Raw genomic sequence first — 22,260 nt, forward strand, 5'->3', positions numbered from 1 at the left:
AACTATATGGTTTCCCCTCCAAACCCACCCCCATTTTATATTATTAATAGCTGTTATAGAATGTCATTGGTGTACATGGTACTGTCCACACATGTAACACCTGTCCCAAATGGCTTACAAACTAACTTAGATAAAAGTACAAGAGAAGAACTAGATGTAGCACCAAAACCAGTATGATTGCTTTTTGAGTTTGCACCCGTCTTATTAGTTCCAACTTTGTGGGTTTTTTTCCTTTCTCTACTTTGATATTATAATTTATATTGGTATTTAAGTGCAGGCTACGTCAAAGCCTATAAGGAGAGGCATGAGAGCAGGGTGAATGGTAGTGATGGAAGGCTAGCTTTGAGACACATGAAGGAAACCGAGTTTGCTTAGTGTACTAGAGAACGAGTACTTTAATTCTGACCTAGAGGAACCTTGCCGTCCTGTGAGGGCAGTTCCATACCCATGACCATTCAGTCCATAGTCCCTCTGATGGGACTGTTACCAGGTATGGCAAGGTGGTAGAATATGAGGATGAGAATTGTCTAGTAGGAAGTGGATTGAAAATACCAACGTAGGGGAGGGCTTTCTAACAGAAAATGGCAAAGGTTTCCACTACCATTTTAAACAAAGGATTATTAACAAGGGCAGCAATTTAATTCCACTGAATTCTCAACTACATGTTCTGTCCCAGAGTCCCTGCTGCAAGCCTTAATATTTAATAAGTGAAGACACTTTTCTAACGTCAACGTATTTATTCAAAATAAGGAGAGTCTACTAGAGCAGAAAAAACAAAGGCATCTCGTTTAAATAAACATTTATTTTTAGATTGACTTGGTTAATATACTAAATGTATTAAAATTATGTATTATTTTTAGAAGAACTTTTATACAAATCTGATTCTTGTAGCATTTTAATCATCCTCATCTTCCTCTTCTTCTTCCTCTATCTCATCCATTTCCTCAGCTGCAGCCAAAGCTTCTTCCTGTGCAGCCTTGAGTGCCTGCTCCTCTTCCACAGTAGGGTCATTCATTTCAGTGATTTCTGGCCCACTTGGGTACTCTGTCTGCACTGGTGGGGGCATCGAGGGTGAGTAGTTATCTGGACTGTATTTGTGACCCCAGCCCAGATAGATATTATCAAATTTCCTGAGGGAAAAAAGCAAGAGATCACATAACTTCCTGGCAAAAAACCCCTGAGGGCTCTGCCTATTCTTAGGCTTCCCCACTTCACTGAACAAAAACCAATATGGGACATATTTTCTATAGCTAGCATATTCAATAATGGCATCTGCACTTAACTAATGTAAATAATGATGAATGTGTCATGTGGCTATTAAAGATCTCATTGCACTTTTTTGCAAGAATAGGGGTGTTAAGCCTGAAGTCTTGGCCAAATACTAATTGGATAATTACATTCTATAAATCTGATTTCCACTACAGTTCTAGTGAAGATGGTATTCTTCACTTCTTGCCCTAAATTATTGTTATTATTGCTGTGCACTGTTAAATGGCCTCCATGATCAACTCTCGAGGTGGCTACATTTTAGTAGTGGGAGAAGTCAGTGGATTAAAAATCACCAAATCAAACATTTCAACTGAATGAATTCAATAGGTTTCTGTGATTAACTAGTTTAAGATGGAATAGGAGTGAATATTGTGAGATACCAAGGTTAACCAGTCTAGCTATATAAGTAAGAGCTACCTACTTGCCGATAGCATAGGAGTACGCTCCAGGCCACAGGTTGGACTGAAGGACTGCAATGGCATATTGAGGAACCAGGTTTGTGGATAACTGAGATGTCCAAGGAGGAATGTTCTGAATTTCTGCCAAAAAAACCAACAACACACACTTACGTGAATTACCTGACTCACGAACATCTATGAAATATTTGGTAGTTAGGTAGAGGACAGGATTTCGTCTCTATACAGTTGTTCTCAAAACCCAAGCAATTGATGTATCCTAAAAAGGGATTTTAAAATGGATGTTAAAGGAGTTGATAGACAAGGGGCAAGAGCTTTAAATATTGTGGAAGCCTTGTAATCTACAGTCTGGTGTGGAGTCACTGGTTGATAGTCACAGAGTTGTTAATTCAAGGGTGTAGTAAGAAGAACAGGAGAAAAGAAGGTTACACACACAGCTCCTGAAATTCAGTGGTACTTAATTCAATACCAGTTCCCCAGGCAAAGAACACTGTGGACCACATACTGATAAATTTGGGAGACCCAGATCCAAATAATACAAAGATATGACCTTAATCTAAGAATGGAGTGGTTGTGCCATTGTCCATGACTTGCTGCAGTATAGCGCTCTAGGATCTAAACTTTTATGTAATTTTTTTTCTAGCATAAGATAATGACGAAAACATCAACTCAATGTAACTGATGTAGTGTTGTCTTCCTGAACCTGCAGAGAACCTGAGACAGTAGCTCTGAGAGGTGAAATTCCCTCTTTCCTCTCAATGTGGAGGAAGCTTGGAATTTCTTCAAATCAACTTTACAAAAACTATCTGAAATTTGTACCCCAAGCAAGGGGAAAAACTTGTAGGAAAGGCTTCAGACTCAGCTTGATGAAGAACCACCTCAAAAAGGTTATTAGGAATAAGTAGGGAGTCTACAGATAATGGAAAAAGGGATTGATATGCCATGGAAGCTACATCATGGAGGTTAGAAAATGTAGGAATAAAGTGAGAATTGCTAAAAGTCAAGCTGAATTAGCTCTTTACAAGGAAATTAAAACAAATAATAAGAGGTTTTTTTAGTTATATAAATAAAAAGAGAATAAGGAAGGATGAAGTTTGGCCGCTATGCAGTGTGGATGGAAAGGAGATTAAAGACAGTCCAGGTATGGCCCAAAAACTAAATGAATACTTTGCCTCAGTTTTCAATAACAATAATAACATAGAATGTGTGCATGAAGGCAGTAAGGGTGATGGAAATCACTGTCTCGAAATGGAAATTACCACACCTGAGGTGGAAGAAAAACTTAAAGATCTAAAGTCAAATTGAAGTGACAGGAAAATTTCCATCCTAGTATACTGAAAGAACTGGCACATGAGATTGCTATTCTGGTAGGGAAGGTCTTTTAAAATATCTATATATTTGGGGGTAGTACCACATGACTGGAGAACAGCTAACTACATACCTGTATTTAAGAAAGGGGGAAAAAAGTGATATGTGAAATTACAGACCTGTTAGTCTAACCTCAGTAGTACAAATTTGTGAATGAAAGAATAATTACATTCACATGCGTATATGATAAAGGGGATGTAGTGCAACATGGGTGTGACAGTCTGTACCCCAAGGCAGTGCCCTGTAAACCCCATATTCATCATTTGTATATAACTGTGATATGGCATATAAAGCAGGCCATGTGAGGTATTACGGGAAAGGTTACGATCTGCCGAAAGTCATTGTTCTGTCTAAATATGTATATCATTAGTGCATATGAAGTTATGAGATTGTGTTGTATGGTTGTCATTAAAACATGCTGCAAGTTGGGAAGCACCCAGATACTAGCTCCCCAAAGACAATAACCAGGGGGATAACCAACGCCCCAATAACCATCAGCAGCCATTGTCCAGCAAGGGAGCTACAATTCAAAGACTCACCTGCTTAAGGCCAAACCAGGGAAATTGCTCAACCTTGCCTGGTGACTCAGCAATGCCCACCAGACTTGCCTGGACTTAGACCAATCTTATTCAATATTTTTATTAATGTTCTTGGCACAAAAAGTAGCAGTGTGCTAATGAAATTTACTCATGATACAGAGTTGGGAAGCATTGTCAATACAGAGGAGGATCAGAATATTATACAGAAAGATCTGGATGACCTTGAAGACTAGTGTAACAGAAATGGGATGAAATTCAATAATAGAAGGTGTAAGATCATGAGCTCAGAGGAGGAGAGAAACCTGGGTTTGTGGGCCATTCACAGGATGACTATGAGTTAATGGGGCTGTGAGAAACACAAATACGATCCTAGAATATATTAGGCGAGGTATTTCCAGTAGAGATAGAAACATATTAATGGCATTGTACAAGGCATTGGTAAGACCTCATTTGGAAAACTGTTTACAGTTCTGATGACCCATGTTCAAGAAAGCAGAATGTAAACTGGAACAGGTGCAGAGAAGAGCTACGAGAAAGATCATGGGAATTGCGGGCCTATTTTATGAGACTGGAAGAGCTTGGCTTTTTAAGTCTAGCAAAACAAAGGCTGAAAGGGTATAATGATTGCTCTCTGCAAATAAATTAGGGGGGTAAAAACCAGGAAGGGTGAAGATCTATTTAAGATAAAGGACAATGCTGGCACAAGAACAAATGGATATAAACTGGCCGTAGACAAATTCAGGCAGGAAATTATGAGATTTCTAGCCATCAGAGGGGTGAGATTCTGGAACAACCTCCGAATAGGAGTTGTGGGGGCCATAGGTGCTGACTTCCCCTCTTTCCCCAGGGAGCTTGACCTCTCCTCTGCCCCTGCCCCCGCTCCACCCCTTCCATGAGGCCCTGCCCCACATCTTCCCACCCTGCACAGCCCCCATTCCAACCCCTTCCCCAAAGTCCCTGCCCCAACTCTGCCCCCTCCCTGCCCCTATTCCAACTCCTTCAACAAATCCCCACCCCGGCCCCGCCTCCTCCCCTGAGCACGCCACGTTCCTGCTCCTCCCCGTCCCTCCTGGAGCGTGCTAATGCTGCCAACAGCTGTTTGGTGGCGGTTGGATGGGAAGCACTGGGGTGTAGGCGGAGGAGCGGGGACGCGACGCGCTCAGGGTGGGAGAAGGAGGAGATGGGGCAGGGGGTGAGGAGAGATTGGCTGCCGGTGGGTGTGGAGCACCCACTACTTTTTCTCCGTGGGTGCTCCAGCCCCGAAGTCAGTGCCTACGGTGGGGGCAAACAATTTAATTAGTTTTAAAAGAGAGCTGGACAAATTTATGAATGCAGTTGTATGACAGAGTTGCTTGTAATAGTAGGGAGTAGGGCTCAGAGCCCTGAGACTCACTTTTAGTTTATGTCTTTTGTTCCTAAAGCAGGGGTGAAATGGGGTATACGAACCCCACACTGAGCATAGAAAGAAGTGGGAGGAGAGCTTCTCAGGTTTACAGGCAAGCAGCTTGAGCACACACCGTGCAGTTGCCATCATAGAATATTAGGGTTGGAAGGGACCTCAGGAGATCATCTTGTCCAACCCCCTGCTCAAAGTAGGACCAATCCCCAATTTTTGCTGCAGATCCCTAAATGGTCCCCTCAAGGATTGAACTCACAACCCTGGGTTTAGCAGGCCAATGCTCAGACCACTGAGCTATCCCTCCCCCCATCGCTGCCAATCATGGAGGCAGGCACCCAAAGCTGCAGCCCACAGAAGAAACAAGGACTGCTATAAAGGGAAGAGTGCAGAGAAGGAAGAGGAGGCAGAGGGCCCTGGGGCAGCACAGGGGTAATGCCCCTGCACCAGACTGCCTCCACAAAACACAGCCAAGAGGCTGAAGCAGACTGCTAGACTCAATTAGAGATGAAGGTCCAAGAACTGCCCTGACTGGGGGCAAACTGAGGGGGGCCAGAGAGAAGCAGCAGAGACCCCTGAAAAGAGCACACCAGGAAGTGGTGATAAGGGTCAAAAGTAGGGCTGTCGATTAATTGCAGTTAACTCATGTGATTAAAAACTGCAATTAATCATGATTAATTTTTTTAATTATGATTAATTTTTGAGTTAATCACATTGTTAAACAATAGAATACCAATTAAAATTTATTAAATATTTTGGATGTTTTTCTACATTTTCATATATATTGTATTCTGTGTTGTAGTTGAAATCAAAGTTATATTATTTTTTATGACAAATATTTGCAATGTAAAAGTGATAAACAAAAGAAATAGTATTTTTCAGTTCACGTTATACAAGCACTGTAGTGCAATCTCTTTGCTGTGAAAGTGCAATTTACAAATGTAGATTATTTTTGTTACATAACTGCACTCAAAAACAAAACAATGTAAAACTTCAGAGCCTACAAGTCCACTCAGTCCTACTTCTTGTTCAGCCAATTGCTAAGACAAACAAGTTTGTTTACATTTACAGGAGATAATGCCGCCCTCTTATTTATGTCACCAGAAAGTGAGGTATTTGCATAGCTCTTTTGTAGCTGTGATTGCAAGGTATTTACATGCCAGATATGCTAAACATTCGTATGCCCCTTCATGCTTCAGCTACCCTTCCAGAGGACATGCTTCCATGCTGATGATGCTCGTTAAAAAAATAATGTGTTAATTAAATTTGTGAGTGAACTCCTTGGGGGAGAATTGTATGTACCCTGCACTGTTTTACCTGCACTCTGCTATATATTTCATGTTATAGCACTCTCAGATGGTAACCCAGCATATGTTGTTCATTTCTTAAAATGAACACTTTCACTGCAGAGTTCACAAAACTCAAAGAAGGTACCAATGTAAGATTTCTAAAGATAGCTACAGCACTCAACCCAAGGTTTAAGAATCTGAAGTGCCTTCCAAAATCTGAGAGGGACGAGGTGTGGAACATGCTTTCAGAAGTCTTAAAAGAGCAACACTCCGATGCAGAAACTACAGAACCTGAACCACCAAAAAATAAAATCAACCTTTTGCTGGTGGCATCTGACTCAGATAATAAAAATTAACATGCGTCAGTCCGCGCTGCTCTGGATAGTTATCGAGCAGAACCCATCATCAGCATGGACGCATGTCCTCTGGAATGGTGGTTGAAGCATGAAGGGACATATGAATCTTTAGCACATCTGGCACGTAAATATCTTGTGACGCTGGATACAATAGAGCCATGCAAAAGCCTGTTCTTACTTTCAGGGGACATTGTAAACATGAAGCGGGCAGCATTATTTCCTGCAAATGTAAACAAACTTGTTTGTCTGAGCTATTGGCTCAACGAGAAGTAGAACTGCGTGGACTTGCAGGGTCTAAAATTTGACATTGTTTTATTATTGAATCCAGTTTTTTTTGGTACATAATTCTACATTTGTAAGTTCAACTTTCATGATAAAGAGATTGCACTGCAGTACTTATATTAGGTGAATTGAAAAATACTATTTTTTTTGTTTTTTTACAATGTAAATACTTGTAATCAAAAATAAATATAATATGAGAACTGTACACTTTGTATTCTGTGTTGTAATTGAAATCAATATATTTGAAAATGTAGGAAATATCCAAAAATATTTAAATAAATGGTATTCTACTATTGTTTAACAGTGCGATTAATCACAATTAATTTTTTTAATCGCTCGACAGCCCTAGTCAAAAGGGATTCCCCCTACCCAGTGTATTTTGGGAGAGTTTTTTAATCTCCTTTCTCTGAAGTATCAGGGATGGCCACAGCTGGAGATGTGACATGGGCGGGGGGTTGGGGGGGGCACTGAGCATTCTCTCTCTCAGGTGCTGGGCTGGCTGGTTCTTGCTCACATGCTCAGGGTCCATCTGATTGCCATATGTGGGGTCAGGAACAAATTTTCTACCAGATCAGATTGACTGTGACCTTGGGAGTTTTTTGGCAGCATGTGTGTGTGGGTCACTTGCCAGGATTATCTGGATATATCTCACTTAATCATTTTCCTGCCATTGGTCCTCCTAGTCTCTGCCTGTGGCACATAGTAGCCTAGTCTCCTGTAGGTTATACTACATTGGTCGCATTTCAGATGCTGCGTTTAGTATGTGAATCCTGGCTGGGGTTGGTGCCCTGTGGTATAAAGGAGGGAAGACAAGTGATCCCTTCTGGCCTTAAACTCTATGGCTCTAGTGGAATTGTTAACTCTGAAACCTAAAGGTGACAGTTTAAATGTCAACATTGATAACTATTTCCCTGTTGATCATGTTAGGAGAAACATACAGTTAATGTGATTATCTCACAATCCCAAGCTAACTCCAGGGACCCAAAACTCTAGAATGTTTATTAGACAGCTGCTAAAAACTCCAGATGGATGTTCACTGTAAAAAAAAGATCAAGGATTCAAAGAAGTCTGAGTGGCCTGTACCTGCATCTTCAGAGAGTGGAGTCAGAAGAGGGGGTCCCACTTCTGGCCGTGGTTCATCTGGCTCTTCTGCTTTTTCCTCTTCCTCACCTTCTTCTTCTTCTTCCTCTGACTTTTGAGAGGGGTTAATCCAGGAACAGCGGCCCTACAGTTGACGTACCAAGAGTTATAAAACAGGTGCAGCAATCTTTGAAATACTGTGATGTGAGTTAAAACATTCAGTTCAGAAGCACTAAGGTGCCTAAACACCATGGTGATAGGTGGCATATAAAAAGAAAAATAGATAAATAGATGACATACAAGTATACTTGGCAGAGGTCTCCAGGCATCCCTTATTCAATTAGCTGCTTCAGAATTCATTCCCTTATACTTCAGTCATCAGATTTCAATCTGCTTTAGAGTTCTCAATTTTTTAAAAAGGTGCACTTAGTGTTCGTGAAAGATTCTGGACTTAAACCGAAAGACTAAAATTCTATATTCATTCATAGCTAGATGGTGTTGGTAGGCAGAGCCCAGCAAGGGCTTCACCACCCCAGGGGCTTCTTTAGGAGGCACCATGCATCAAAGACACACCTCTGAGGCACAATTCGCTCCCTGCTTCCACCTTCCTCCAGTGAAGGGGTAATAATTTGCTGCTGGCCTATACCAGCAGCAAATTATAACACCTTCTGGCCCAGCTGTGCTGTATTACCCATCCCTCCCTGCAAAGGGGCATGAAGTAAGCAGGCACATAGCACCCACATACTCCTGCATTTCTGGACCTACGGTCCAGGTTGCCTGCACAAGTGAGTAAGGAGAAGTCTTACTTCTCCATCCTCCCCTGTGCAGGCATGTTGTCCAAATTATAATCCAGGCCCCACAGAGCAGAGACAGTATAGGCAGCAATGATGTCTGTATCTCCACACTGTTTTGCCAGAGTGCCTCAATCCTGACCAGGAGGGACTACTTTCTATGGATGAGAGGATGGTTCTGTCCTGGGTCCAGTCAATCCTTGGCCTTGTTGCTGATACTGCCAACTGTGATGGTACTATTCCACTGTGAATACAAGTGGCAGAATTGATTAATAAAGTAGAACTTGATTAATAAAGAATTCAAGGAAGGTAATGTAATTAATGCCAATCAACATAGGATTATGAAAAACAGATCCTGTCAAACTAACTTGATATGTTTTTTTAAAAGATTACAAATTTGGCTAATAAAGGTAATAGTGTTGATGTCATACATTTATGTAAGGAGTTTGGCTTGGTACTGCACGACATTTTGATAAAAAAGTTGTATGATACAAAATGAATACAGCACACATTAAATGGATTAAAAGTTGGCTTACTGACAGGTCACAAAATGTAACTGTAAACAGGGAATCTTCATCAAGCAGGGGAGTGCAGGGATTGGTTCTTGGCCCTACACTATTTAACATTTTTAATCAGTGACCTGGAAGAAAATATAAAATCATCTTGGATAAAGTTTGCACAAAAATTGGGAGAATGGCAAATAAAGAAGAGGAAAGGTCGCTGATAAGAGCAATCCAGATTTCTTGGTGAGCTGGGAGCAAGCAAACAATATGCATTTTAATATGACTAAATGTAAATGTATACATCTAGGAAAAAGGAATATATACTTACAGGATGGGAGAAACTATCCTTGGAAGCAGTGACTCTGAAAAAGATTTGGGGATCATCGTGGATAATCAGATGAACAAAAGCTCCCAGTGTGACATTGTCACCGAGAGGGCTAATGTAAACCTTGGATGCATAAACAGAGGAATCTCAAGCAAAAGTAGAGAGGTTGTTTTACCTCTGTATTTGACGCTGGTGTGACCGCTGCTGAAATACTATGTCTAGTTCTGGTGTCCACAGTTCAAGAATGATGTTGATAAATTGGAGAGGGTTCAAAAAAGAACCACAAAAATGATTAAGGATTAGAAAACATGTCTTATCGTGGTAGACTTAAGGAGCTCAATTTAGCTGAACAAAGAGAAAGTTAAGAGGTGACTTGATCAGTCTATAAGTACTACATGGGCAACAAATATTTGATAACAGGTTCTTCAATATAGCAAAGGAATCACACAATGCAGTGGCTGAAAGTTGAAGCTAGACTACTTCAGACTGGAAATAAGGTGTAAATTGAAAAGGAGTACTTGTGGCACCTTAGAGACTAACCAGTTTATTTGAGCATGAGCTTTCGTGAGCTACAGCTCACTTCATCGGATGCATAGCATATCGTGGAAACTGCAGAAGACATTATATACACACAGAGACCATGAAACAAAACTTCCTCCCACCTCACTCCCCCGCTGGCAACAGCTTATCTAAAGTGATCCTCAAGTAGAGCCATTTCCAGCACAAATCCAGGTTTTCTCACCCTTTCCCCCCCCCCACACACATACATACAAACTCACTCTCCTGCTGGCAACAGCCCATCCCCCTTTGAAACCCCTCTTTATAGTGCGCATGATAATCAAGGTGGGTCACCTCCAGCACTAATCCAGGTTCTCTCACCCCCCCCCCCCTTTTTTTTTTTTTTTCCTTCCAAAAACCACACACACAAACTCATTCTCCTGCTGGCAACAGCTCATCTTACAATGTGCACAGCAATAATCCAAGTTTAACCAGAACGTCTTGGGGGGGGGGTTTGCAGGAAAAAAAACAAGGGGAGACAGGCTACCTTGCATAATGACTTAGCCACTCCCAGTCTCTATTCAAGCCCAAATTAATAGTATCCAATTTGCAAATGAATTCCAATTCAGCAGTTTCTCGCTGGAGTCTGGATTTGAAGTTTTTTTGCTTTAAGATAGCGACCCTCATGTCTGTGATTGCGTGACCAGAGAGATTGAAGTGTTCTCCGACTGGTTTATGAATGTTATAATTCTTGACATCTGAATTATAACATTCATAAACCAGTCGGAGAACACTTCAATCTCTCTGGTCACGCAATCACAGACATGAGGGTCGCTATCTTAAAGCAAAAAAACTTCAAATCCAGACTCCAGCGAGAAACTGCTGAATTGGAATTCATTTGCAAATTGGATACTATTAATTTGGGCTTGAATAGAGACTGGGAGTGGCTAAGTCATTATGCAAGGTAGCCTGTCTCCCCTTGTTTTTTTTCCTGCAAACCCCCCCCCCCCCCCCAAGACGTTCTGGTTAAACTTGGATTATTGCTGTGCACATTGTAAGATGAGCTGTTGCCAGCAGGAGAATGAGTTTGTGTGTGTGGTTTTTGGAAGGAAAAAAAAAAAAAGGGGGGGGGGGTGAGAGAACCTGGATTAGTGCTGGAGGTGACCCACCTTGATTATCATGCGCACTATAAAGAGGGGTTTCAAAGGGGGATGGGCTGTTGCCAGCAGGAGAGTGAGTTTGTATGTGTGTGTGGGGGGGGGAAAGGGTGAGAAAACCTGGATTTGTGCTGGAAATGGCTCTACTTGAGGATCACTTTAGATAAGCTGTTGCCAGCGGGGGAGTGAGGTGGGAGGAAGTTTTGTTTCATGGTCTCTGTGTGTATATAATGTCTTCTGCAGTTTCCACGATATGCTATGCATCCGATGAAGTGAGCTGTAGCTCACGAAAGCTCATGCTCAAATAAACTGGTTAGTCTCTAAGGTGCCACAAGTACTCCTTTTCTTTTTACGAATACAGACTAACACGGCTGTTACTCTGAAAGGTGTAAATTGTTATCAGTGAAGGTAATTATCCATCGGAAAAATTTACCAAATGTCATGGTGGATTCTCTGTCATGGGGAATTTTTTTAAAATCAAGATTGGATGTTTTTCTAAAAGATATCCTCTAAGAGTTACTTTGGGAAATTCTATGATCTGTGTTATACCGGGGGTGGGGGAGGGCTGACTGGCTGACTAGATGATCAGAACAATTCCTTCTGGCCTTGGAAATATGAATCTGTCCATTATTTTGCATAGGTTACTTGTTATGTCTGGCCAACAGCTGAAAAGAACAACTCAAAATGTCCTTAAGATTTTAAATATCTATTGATTTTATATTTAAAGCCATCATTCTGTTGCCAAGAAATAAAAAAAAAATATTCACCAATACTCAATGTATGACTCTACAGTATTATTGTTGGGCTGCTAGAGGGCAGTCAGTCACCCAGCAAAGAAAGATCAAGTTAACGAATACTCTTCCCAGACCTGTGTTGACATCATTAATGCTGCTAACTTTTAACAAGGAAATAAATGCCATGTCACACACAGCTTTTCCTTCAGAAGAAACAAAGGGACCACATTAACAGAGTTAAGTGTTATTTTCAAGCTTCTGTAATGGCATTACTTACAGTGTAAACATCAAAAATTCAACTGGAGAAAATATTGGACAGTGTTCCCTTTATGTACAGTTATGAACAGCCTACATTGGTATTAGTACTCTAGCTAGTAAGGCATACCTAGTCATTGCCAAGTCAGGAAAGAAACTGTCTTGGCCTTTGGAGAAACAGAAACTAGACAGAAAGGATCAAAGTCCACCAATGCTCAACCCCATATTATCACAGGAAATTGATTATTGAGGGATACACTCCCTTATCCCAACAGGCTATTCCTGCCCATTTATCCAGAGGAAGGCATGCAGCTTCCCCCAACTCCCTGCAAAAAAACCCCACAACCCTAGAAAGTTGCTGCCAATATGCATTAGGATATTGCAATAGGAGACAATTCTAGCTCAGCCCCAAATGTGGTGAACAGTTCACCCTATGCAGATTACTTTCTGACACACCATTGATAACCATGTAATTGGTATCCAAGATCAATACTGATTACATAGAGCTTTACCTGCATAAGAATATTCTGTACATGGTGCACCCAGTTGGAAATGGAATCCACAAGTTCCATCACACTAATGGTCTCAAAGTCAGGATTTTCTTCATATGTGTCTCTTCCTCCTCCCCCCTCCTCCTCTTCATCCCCTTCCTCCTCTCCAAACTGGTAGAACCCCAATGGGCTGATCTGGGTCCCTGCTGAGATCCGAGCGATCTGTGCACGCAGGTAATTGGCCTCATTCCCTGGGAAAGGTGGATAGCTCACAATAGGAGCATCCAGCCTTCCAGTGAAGAACTTCTTGATTTTCCTGGAAGCCACAATTTGCGCTGGTGTCACTGCAGGTAACTTCACCCAGGGTTTGCCTGGCTCATTACAGACAAAATAGATAAACTTATTGGTGCCAGTCCGGTTTTCTTCTTTTGGGACCACTGGTGGGGGTTTATAGGTGGACTTTGGTGGCTCATCTTCTTCTTTCTCTTCATCTTCTTCTTCATCTTTGTCCTCACCCCCTTCTTTCCCCCCCTCCTCAATCACTTCTTCCTCCTCTGTCTCCTCCTCCTCTTCCCCCTCACGGTACTCCACTTCAGCCACGATATAGTTCATCTCCAGGCCCAAGATCTTGCCCCAGAAGCGACATGTCTGGATTGGCTGCATGCTAACGAGCTGCTTGAGGGCAAGGAATATATGGTAGTTTTCCTCCATGCTCAAGCCGACTCCAGCCTGTTCAAAATAGAAGGCTGTCTCCATCACATTGGGTAGAGGGCTATCTGTCTAGGGAAGAAATTGCCAGAGTTAAAGCTGAGGTATAAATAAAGGTATTTTTAAAAGGTTAAGTATATTACTCACTAAAAATAATACTTAGCATTTATATATTGTCTTTCATCCTTTCAAAGTGCTTTATAAACATTAATTAACTAAGCCTCACAACATCCCCTGAGGAAGATAATAATATACCATTTAACAGAAGGAGAAATCAAGGCAGAGAGCTTAAACAATATGGAGCTTTCAGGTAGCAGAGTCTGGAAAAGAATCCAAGATTCCAAACTCCCAGTGCTCTCTTAACTACTTCAAAACATTCAGGGTCAGAACTAGTTACAGGTGAACAGTATGAGCAATCTATACAAGGGATCTCAGTGCTTGCACTCATATACTAGTACATCAATGCCACTAATTGGCTGGGAAGCCACCGATGACCAGGGACAATGAGGCTATATTTCCTCATGTGCAAGACAGGTGCATTTTGCAAGAACAGAATAATCTTTTTACATACTCAGCTAATTTGGTTGGATTTCAAAAGCCTGAAAGAACCAGAGAAACTCCATATATAGCTAGCAATCCCTCCCAAATATTAGTGTCACTCTTTTGGATACCTGGATATAGAGGTATTCTAAGCATGCATTATTTAAGATTGACTTAATTGACTGATATGTGGGATTTTCCAAATCATTCAGCATTGGAGTACTTCTGCTCACTCTAGAAATCAGTGGTAAACCTTCCATTGGCTTCAGTGGGAACACAGTTAGGCAACAACAAGCCTTTCTGAAAAGTCTCCCTATGTCTTGCCATCTTTACCCCTTTATCATTTGGAGATTCATTCCCAGCCACTTACATCAGATAGAGGAGCAAAAAAAGTAAGACTGGAAGTTGTATACTGTATTATAGGGTGAATAGTTTGGTGGAGTGACTATAGGTTTATGTGGAATTTCTCTGACACTGTCAAGCTTTTAAGTATCAACCAATTAGGTTGAGGACATAAAAAATGCAATTTCTTCTTCCAAAATACATTGCTTTTTCTCACAAGGACATGTTACCACTTTGTTCTTGGCTATCGCTGACGTGCAGATGACTGGTACAGCATGGACAAGATGGCTTAATGTCTTTCTATCTTTAATGTTCAGTTGCAATGATTTACTTGTACATATAATGTTGACTTGCTATGAAGGTCAACTCCAAACAACTCGTATTTGCTTTCTCAACCTAGTGGTTCTACCTTTCACCATGTAGTGGTTCTAACTTTCACCACAGAGCTCTCTTAAAACCATTTGGGAACTTAATATTCAGCATATTAGAGTAAGGGGCCAAAAAATGTACCTTGCTGCTTTTATATGAAAAATACCTTTTCAGTTCTACACTTCAGTTCTTTAGGCCAAATGTCACCATAACTTTTTTCTAGCTGGGACACGGACCAAAACTGCAACTGGAGTAAAAGGGAGTTAAAAATTCTCCATCCTTTGTCTCACAGTAGTGGCTGAACACAATGCTCTTAACCCTGTTCCCCATGCATCCCCATATGAATTTCATTTTAGGTAAAATAAATTAGTCAGTCTAGATTATGTAAGGAAAAGAGAATGCTGTAACTCTTCTTTTTCATCTCTCATTTCTAGAGGGACAAGAGGTGGAAGCCCCACTGAAGGGATCATTTAAGATTGTGAGGGGCAAAGCAGTGAAGATTAGAATATACTGTAGGGAAAAATCCTAACTTGCCAGGGGATGGGCAAGATAACCTCATGCCTTTTCCATCTTTAATCTCTGTTTCTACAACAGTCACTCACTATTTCCTCTTCTGGCTCTTCATCTCCTCCCTCTCCTGTCCCCTTGAGGAACAGAGCCTTATATTTCTCTGCCAGCTCATATGTTGGAAGCATTTCATGCTCATCACGGAGGGTGTCCATTTTTTTCTGGAACTGAGCCCATTTCACATCCTTACTGATATTCTCAATGATATCTACTGCATTTATAGGGCGTTCATCCAAGATCTTGGTCAGCATGTGAGCAAGATGATCATATCTGTCAAATCAAAAGAGATTGAAAACTCCAAGGAAGAATATTACTGCCCTACTATATCAAATACTCAGCATAGTTGGTTTCTTATGTCAAAGATAAAGGCATATGTCCTGGGATAACTCCTAAGGTCCAGAGCCATCACTACAGTAATTAGCTCTAATATTGAAAATGTCAGCTGAGTGTTATGGAAATTAAGCCTGAGATATATACCTGGTAATATTCATAAGGAATAGCTTGTTTGTAGTACGTCTAATAACATGTTCATCTTCCATTTATAGCTTTTCCCACCATTTCTCCACTTAAAGTTTGAAGCTGGATTTAGAACTCTTAATAGGGTCTATCTCCCTTTAATCAGGGGTGGGCAAACTTTTTGGCCCTAGGGCCACATTGGGGTTGTGAAACTGTATGGAGGGCCAGGCAGGGAAGGCTGTGCCTCCCCAAACAGCCTGGCCCCCGCCCCCTCCCAATTCCCATCCCCTGACTGCCCCCCTCAGAATCCCCCACCTATCCAACCCCCCTGCTCCTTGTCCCCTGACCATCCGCTCCCAGGACACCACGACTCTAACCACCCCCCCAGGACCCCACCCCTATCTAAGCTCCCCTGCTCCTTGTCCCCTGACCGCCCCAACCCCTATCAACACCCCTGCCCCCTAACAGGCCTCCCGGGACCCCTGACCCATCCACCCCCCCCACACACTTCTTGTCCCCTAACTGCCCCCCCCAGAACCCACCACCTATCCAACCCTCCCTGCTCCCTGTCTCCTGATCGCCCTCCTCCTCAAACCTCCACCCCATCTGACCATCCCCTGTCCCCTGACTGCCCCCTGGAACCTCCTGCCTCCCCCCACCCCCTTACCACACCTCTCAAAGTGGCAGGACAGGCTTGTTGGAAAGCCTGGGAGGTAGGTGGGCGGGAGCAAGCTGCGCTGCTCGCGCAGCAGAATAGCTGCGGGGAAGAGAGGACAGCGGGGGAGGGGCCAGGGGCTAGCCTCCCCGGCCAGGAGCTCAGGGGCCAGGCAGGACAGGCCCGTAGGCCGTAGTTTGCCTACTTCTGCTTTAATCCCTCTAAATTCCTTTTGGTAGGTCTGATCTTGAGTTCTGCTGAGAACCTATGACTACTACAAAAGGATTAACCCTTATGTCCTTGATTCTCCCCACATGCTTTCCCTTCCCTCCCCTCCTATACCTCTTTGTCCTCTCCACTCACACTATCTTCTCCTCCACTCATACCTCCTTCCCCTGCCCATGTTATTCCCCTCTTTTCACACTCACAAGTTCAGGCCAGACTTTGTGCTGCTCTTCATTAGATAGGCCTTTGCATTCTGGATTGCCAGTGCTCTAGGTTCAGGATCAGGTATTTCATCCTCATATGGGCTGTATCCTGGCTGATAAAGGCCATAGCCTGGTTCATGTGGTTGATAAGGGCCATGTCCAGATACAAAAGGCTGATAGGGACCAAGCATAGGTTCTTGTTGCTGATAAAGGCTTCCTCTTGGTTCCTGTAGCTGATAGGGTTCTTGTCCTGGTGCATGTGGCTGATAGATGCTTCGTCTCAGCTCTTGTGATAAGGGTCCCACTTGACGGGCTTCATAGGCAGATTGTCCTGGTTGGTGAGGATGATAGGGAGCTTGACCTGGTGTGGTATCCTGGCCTGGCTGGTGAGGTTGATAAGGGGCTTGTCCAGATTCATAAGGTTCATAAGGAGATTGTCCTGTCTGGGAGGGTTGGTAGGGGCCCTGGCCAGGTGGGGTCCCCTGACCAGGCTGGGTCGGCTGGTAGGGGCCCTGGCCGGGCTGGGTGGGCTGGTATGGCCCTTGGGCAGGTGGAGTCCCCTGACCAGGCTGGGTCGGCTGGTAGGGGCCCTGGCCGGGCTGGGTGGGCTGGTATGGCCCTTGGGCAGGTGGAGTCCCCTGACCAGGCTGGGTCGGCTGGTAGGGGCCCTGGCCGGGCTGGGTGGGCTGGTATGGCCCTTGGGCAGGTGGAGTCCCCTGACCAGGCTGGGTCGGCTGGTAGGGGCCCTGGCCGGGCTGGGTGGGCTGGTATGGCCCTTGGGCAGGTGGAGTCCCCTGACCAGGCTGGGTCGGCTGGTAGGGGCCCTGGCCGGGCTGGGTGGGCTGGTAGGGGCCCTGGCCGGGCTGGGTGGGCTGGTAGGGCCCCTGGCCGGGTGGGGGGTCCTGGCCGAGCCGCTCGGAGCTCTGCCCCGAAGGGGGGGACCCCTGAGCCTCGGGCGGGGGGTCTCCGGAGGGATCCGCCATGGCACTGGCTGCCGGCTGGGGCTATCGGTCCCTCAGCACCAGGGTCCCGCCGAGCCCCGCCGCCGCCTGGACTCCCGGCTTCTCCTGTCTCCAAGCAACAGCTCCCAGCCCCAGAGCGCAGGCGCGGGCGGGGCGTCGCCACGGTAAACTCGACTCCGTTGCCAGGCTGACTTGATTGGGCGCCCGTGCAGCACGTGACTCCACTCGGCGCGAGAGCGGGGCGTGGCCGGGCTTCAGGGCGAGCCGGGCAGGCTGGCGGTCAGAGAGGGTGCGATGGCGGGGGCGGAGAATCCCAGCGCCAGATCAAGTCGCTGGTGCCCCCGTCTCCCCCGCGCGTCTTTGCGGGTTTCACCCACGCTGGGCTCGCTAGGGTGTGTGGTCTGGTGTTATAGTTTGTTTTTCAAGATGTACTGAGCATCTTTGGGGAGGGGTGGCCTTGATAATACAAGGCAAAAATGGCGGGAGGGCTAGCCCTGAAAAGTTTACAGCCTAAGAATGCGTATATGGGGACGTACACATACAGTCTGAGTTTGCGGAGCTGTGGCCAAGCAGCACTTTGATCACTCCACTTCTCTGCTCTTGTGCTGTACCCCTTCCACTTGATCCCTGTCAAGTTGCCTAGCACAGTGTTTCCTAACGTGTGGGTTGTGCCCTCCTGAGGGTTACAAAGGACTAGCCTCAGGACATGAAATGACCTCTCAATTTGTCCGCAGAGCTTCAGATTTCATTTTAAAAAAAGGCCTGGGCTACATGACCAAGTTGCACAAGTTTTACTTAAACTGAGTTTTAAATTGATTAAAACTGGTGCAAATGCCTGTTTAGATGTTTCATTTTGGAAGTGGTTTATTTAGGTTTCTCTTAAATTGATCCCTAATTGGATTTAAAATAAAGGGGGGGGGGAGGACTTGTTTAAACCAAAATAAGAGTGTCCCAAGGGGATCTGCACCAGTGTAAGTAAACTGATTTAAAAGCACGCCTTAAAATCATAGAATATCAGGGTTGGAAGGGACCTCAGGAAGTCATCTAGTCCAGCCCCTGCTCAAAGCCTCAAATTAAACTAGTACAAGATTCTCATGTTAAAAGCCCTGAATCTCTAGCAGAGACTTGAACTGCACCATTCATTTTAATAGTGCTAATGAAGATACCAATATGATACATTAAATGTGAACATTGTTAACTATTTCACTGCTCATCAGTGTATGTACAAAAGACAGGCAGAATCTACACCAGCATTTCTCAAAGGGGTGGCAGGGAGGGTGTTTCAAGCAAATGCCCCCAGGTTGTTGAAGAGGCAGACCAGAGCTACATTACAAACTTTTGCAGGCATAGCTGTGTTGGTCAGGGGTGTGAAAAGGGTTGATCCCTGCCTCTCTCACCTAGTGTAGCTGTAGTTATACTGGCAAAACTGCATGTTTGCTGGGTGTAGCTTATTTTGCTGATGGGGGTGGGAAGGAAATAAGTTATACAAGCAAAAGCACAGTTTTGCCAGTATTACTGTGTCCACACTAGGAGCACTTTACTATACTATATACGAACAGGTGTCCTTTTCCTTTGCCTTTCATTATCCACTACTACCCTCATAACCCAATCAGGTAAAAATTCCCACTACACATACCAGATACAGATGTTATCATCTGTAGGAGGAGAGCCTTCCTTGGGAGTGCCTTGTAAGATCTGGCAGAGCAGAGCTCTCCTCCTACACACCTTATATACCAACTCAATTTAAAATTTGGATGTTCACTTAAAATAAATCCCCAGGAAATTTGTAATACGAAAAAGAGAGATCTGCCTCTCCACTAAAGCCCACCATTTTTTTTCAGTTGAGTCCAGCTTATACCCAAAAAGGAATATCACACTTTCCTTTTTAAAAACATACACCTTTTTAAAAAGCCCGAGTGTTGCAACGTTTGGAAATAAATAGTTAAGAGATCCAGCTAGTTTCCCATGATCAAGTAATCTTCCATCACTTGTTCTTACCCCATCCATCCAAAGTCAACACGGCCTTCAAAACATTTGGAAACATATATCCAAAAGTAAACTCTTTGGGGGTAGGGACCATCTTTGTACAGTGTCTAGCATAATGAGGCCCTGATCTGGGATGGAGGCTCTGGGCACTACTGGAATTAAAATAATTATAATAAATAACAATATTTACTGGTTTCAGAGTAGCAGCCATGTTAGTCTGTGTCCGCAAAAATAACAGGAGTACTTGTGGCACCTTAGAGACTACAAATTTATTAGGGAATAAGCTTTTGTGGGCTATTAACTGATTAGTAATATTTGTGAATATTAACTGATTAGTAGGAGATTATAAAATGTTATGTTTTATTAAGGGGATCTACTCAAATAATTTAGCCCTGAAGGAATTGTGATTTATTTGATCTTATACTTGTTACTGATCCAGGATAGCACATTAGTAGGGCCCTTCATTTTTAGTTTTTATTTTATTTAATTTTCCCCCGGAATTTATCGGTGTTTATTTCTACAACAAAAATGGGTGAAAATCGGTGGAAAAACTATTAATATTTTTTCTCAGTAAATATTGGGGTTTATTTTGGTGGATGGAAGGACGGGGAGAAAGTATTCAGTAGACTAATGTTTTGATGAATGGAATTCAATGTGGTTTGCTGCAAAATTAAAACAGAACTCAAAACACAATGCCATCTCTGAGTTTAATTAAACAATATATCAATAATCGCCAAATAAAACTTTTCATTTGAATAAACAGTAAACTGTTTAGACTTAGAACTGATCTGGTTTTGTTCAATATCTTCATTAATGATCTGGAGGATGGCATGGACTGCATCCTCAGCAAGTTTGCAGATGACACTAAACTGGGAGGAGTGGTAGATACGCTGGAGGGTAGGGATAGGATACAGAGGGACCTAGACAAATTAGAGGATTGAGCCAAAAGAAATCTGATGAGGTTCAACAAGGACAAGTGCAGAGTCCTGCACTTAGGACAGAAGAATCCCATGTACTGCTACAGACTAGGGACCGAGTGGCTAGGCAGCAGTTCTGCAGAAAAGGACCTAGGGGTTACAGTAGACGAGAAGCTGGATATGAGTCAACAGTGTGCCCTTGTTGCCAAGAAGGCCAATGGCATTTTGGGATGTATAAGTAGGGGCATTGCCAGCAGATTGAAGGACGTGATCATTCCCCTCTATTTGGCATTGGTGAAGCCTCATCTGGAGTACTGTATCCAGCTTTGGGCCCCACACTACAAGAAGGATGTGGATAAATTGGAGGGAGTCCAGCGGAGGGCAACAAAAATAATTAGGGGGCTGGAGCACATTACTTACGAGGAGAGGCTGAGGGAACTGGGATTGTTTAGTCTGCAGAAAAGAAGAATGAGGTGGGATTTGATAGCTGCTTTCAACTACCTGAAAGGGGGTTCCAAAGAGGATGGATCTAGACTGTTCTCAGTGGTAGCAGATGACAGAACAAGGAATAATGGTCTCAAGTTGCAGTGGGCGAGGTTTAGGTTGGATATTAGGAAAAACTTTTTTCTCTAGGAGGGTGGTGAAGCACTGGAATGGGTTACGTAGGGAAGTGGTGGAATCTCCTTCCTTAGAGGTTTTTAAGGTCAGGCTTGACAAAGCCCTGGCTGGGATGATTTAGTTGGGGATTGGTCCTGCTTTGAGCAGGGGGTTGGACTAGATGACCTCCTTAGGTTCCTTCCAACCCTGATATTCTATGATTCTATGAACTATTAGCCTATAAATATTTACATTTAATAATTGGGCCACACCATTTGCAGCACATACAATCAACTTCATCCTTTTCTCCTGTTTTTTTTTTAACTTGCAAATACTTCCTTGTGTTCTGAAACATATTCTGATACAGATTTTTATTTTCTTCCCATTTTAGTATGTCAAATCTTTAAAGCGTTATCTGCTAACAGCTTGAAATGTGTATGTGGTGGGTTTGAGATTCATCAGTGCATTCAGATGTGCATGCACTTCAGAGTTTGTGTGTGTGCCTGTTTGTTGTGTGTATCTTCTAGACTGATACATATAGCCTTATTTCAACAGGCAGCTTTGCATATACATGCAGACTAATATATTATCATAATACATAAATCTCATGCAATGTATTGTATTTTCCTAATAAAACAAGTACTTTTTAATATATTTGAATGAGACAAAATTAGGGTGAAAATCGGAAACAACTGAATAATACTTTTTGTAAAACCCAGTTTTTTCTGTAAAAATCGGTTTAAACTGAAAACAAAGGGACTTACACATTAGTGATGGAGGAATTCAACATTTTGCAGGAAAAGGTTATTTTTTCTGGCAGGGTGATTTTCTTTATTCATTCATTTATTGCTTTTTACAAAGATAGCGGTATGAAGGTGTTGAGAGATTTGGTACGTTAGAAATAGTACAGCTGGATATGGATTAATGGACAGAATGCAGATGAAATGTTCAAAGTTCCACGATAAATACATAAGTACAGGTACA

At 43.1% G+C, this 22,260-nt stretch overlaps 1 protein-coding gene across 2 annotated transcripts; it reads right to left on the reverse strand.

Annotated features, from left to right (window-relative positions):
* Nucleotides 1–782: 782 nt before the first annotated feature.
* On the reverse strand, nt 783–17,958 carry LOC102944427 (radial spoke head protein 6 homolog A). Of its 2 annotated transcripts, XM_043545641.1 has the most exons (7): nt 17,717–17,952; nt 16,815–17,296; nt 15,311–15,545; nt 12,771–13,529; nt 7,999–8,140; nt 1,691–1,808; nt 783–1,130 (listed from the first exon to the last, which is right to left on the reverse strand). In XM_043545641.1, exons 1-7 carry the CDS (start codon nt 17,795–17,797, stop codon nt 896–898), a joined length of 2,052 nt encoding a protein of 683 aa, XP_043401576.1. In that variant the 5' UTR covers nt 17,798–17,952; the 3' UTR covers nt 783–895. The 2 variants fall into 2 exon arrangements, with proteins under 2 accessions (XP_043401576.1, XP_007054537.2); XM_007054475.4 differs by having other exon boundaries at nt 16,815–17,958.
* Between the last annotated feature and the right edge of the window lie 4,302 nt (nt 17,959–22,260).

The sequence above is a fragment of the Chelonia mydas genome, chromosome 4 (assembly GCF_015237465.2).
Source record: "Chelonia mydas isolate rCheMyd1 chromosome 4, rCheMyd1.pri.v2, whole genome shotgun sequence".
NCBI classification, from domain to species: domain Eukaryota; kingdom Metazoa; phylum Chordata; order Testudines; family Cheloniidae; genus Chelonia; species Chelonia mydas.